Source organism: Arachis hypogaea, chromosome 13, assembly GCF_003086295.3.
Source record: "Arachis hypogaea cultivar Tifrunner chromosome 13, arahy.Tifrunner.gnm2.J5K5, whole genome shotgun sequence".
Lineage (NCBI taxonomy): Eukaryota > Viridiplantae > Streptophyta > Magnoliopsida > Fabales > Fabaceae > Arachis > Arachis hypogaea.
This window is the reverse complement of record NC_092048.1, coordinates 31,088,107-31,089,697: the sequence shown is the minus strand read 5'-3', so window position 1 is coordinate 31,089,697 and position 1,591 is coordinate 31,088,107. Positions and strand designations below refer to the sequence as shown.

Below are 1,591 nucleotides of genomic sequence, written 5' to 3'. Positions count from 1 at the left end.
CGCAAGGTCAACAACTGACACCTTCCCGCTAGCCATGTCGCGCACCTCAAACACCTCATTTTGTTTGTCAAACCAGTGCACTACTATATTCCCAGCCTATTGCATATTTGCCTCTATCCGCTGTTGTGCAAATACGAAGTAAGTAAACCCAGCACGCTTGTGTTCGTGAGCCTCGGCACTCTTCCGTGTAAAAAGTTCATTTAACCGATAATATGTTGCTCGGACCAGCGCCAGCACAGGTAGATTACAAGCACCCTTCAACACTGAGTTAATGCACTCGACAAGGTTGGTCGTCATATGGCCCCATCGATGCCCCTCGTCGAATGCCAACACCCAATGTCTGAGTCCAATAGCATCGCACCACCTGGCATATGCCTCGTCTCGCTCTTCCAGCCTCTTATAGTTGATGTTGTACTCCTCCACCGTTCTTGAATACCCAATGTTGACAACAAGCTTCTGCAAGTGAGGGACTTTGAAAGCTCTTAGGAAGTTGCTGACGATGTGCCTTATACAAAACATCCACCATACTCTTGGAGGTTGTCAGTCACCTCCGGAACGATTTACTGCTGTCCGAATTGACTCATTCCGATCTAAAATCATACCCACACCGTCTTTTCTGACAATATGCATTCGCAGATTTCTGAGAAAGAAGTGCCACGCATCAGTTGTCTCCCCTTCCACCAGCGCAAAATCTATAGGCACAATGTTCTGGTTCCCATCTTGTGCAACAGCAACCAGGAGTGTTCCTTTGTATTTTCTGTATAGGTGTGTGCCGTCTACCTGAACTAGAGGCTTGCAATGCCTAAATGCCCTAACGCATGGATTGAAGCTCCAAAATACGCGATGAAGTATTTTTACACCTTGCGCCTCCTCATTCTCGTTGTACAGTGGGCGTGTTTCTATTTGCACAACTGACCCAGGTATCTTCTGAACCATGACCGAGAGCCACCATGGCAAGGCTTGGTAAGAATCCTCCCAACCACCGAAAACTTTTGCTATGAACTTTTGCTTTGCCAACCAAGCCTTTCGGTAACTGATGGTATAGTTGAACCTTGACTGGACTTCCGCTATTATAGATTTCACTTTGATTGACGGGTCAGTCTCGACTAACGGCATTATACTATCAGCAAAGGTATTCGAGTCCAACTTGGAATGATCCTGTGAAATCGTTCCCATTGTGCACGTGTGCCTTCCATTGTATTTACGTTTCTCCCAACAATCTTTTTTCCGTATCAAGCTGGCTCGGATAAGCCAGTCGCACCCACGCCCATACATCTTGCATTTTGCATAGAAGGTCTGTGGCTCAGACTCAAACATCTTAGTCAACTCCTCTAACGATAGTGTATCTTCTAATTGCAGCCACCACCGACTTTCTGGAACTGTATTCCATTCCAATCCGGAACTCTCTGTCCTCAGGACCAGCAACGCCTACAGAAAGCAGAAAATCATCGTTCATTAATCATTCCAAAAGTATCAATTAACAAAAACGTATTATTCATGCATGACGTACCTATGTTTGCATATTCCAAAAATTCCGGTGCATGCATGGCGTCGAGATCCAACTCACGCATGAATGGTGGCACGTTCATCG

General features: G+C 45.9%; 1 protein-coding gene across 1 annotated transcript; it reads right to left on the bottom strand.

The window, feature by feature from the left end:
• Window positions 1-540: 540 nt before the first annotated feature.
• LOC112733323 (uncharacterized) lies at window positions 541-1,317 on the bottom strand. Its single transcript, XM_025782251.1, has one exon. It carries the CDS (start codon window positions 1,315-1,317, stop codon window positions 541-543), a length of 777 nt encoding a protein of 258 aa, XP_025638036.1.
• Window positions 1,318-1,591: the final 274 nt, after the last annotated feature.

Excerpts from the sequence above, each read along its gene's own strand:
- LOC112733323 (XM_025782251.1), bottom strand. The coding sequence starts at position 1,317 with ATGTTTGAGTCTGAGCCACAGACCTTCTATGCAAAATGCAAGATGTAT.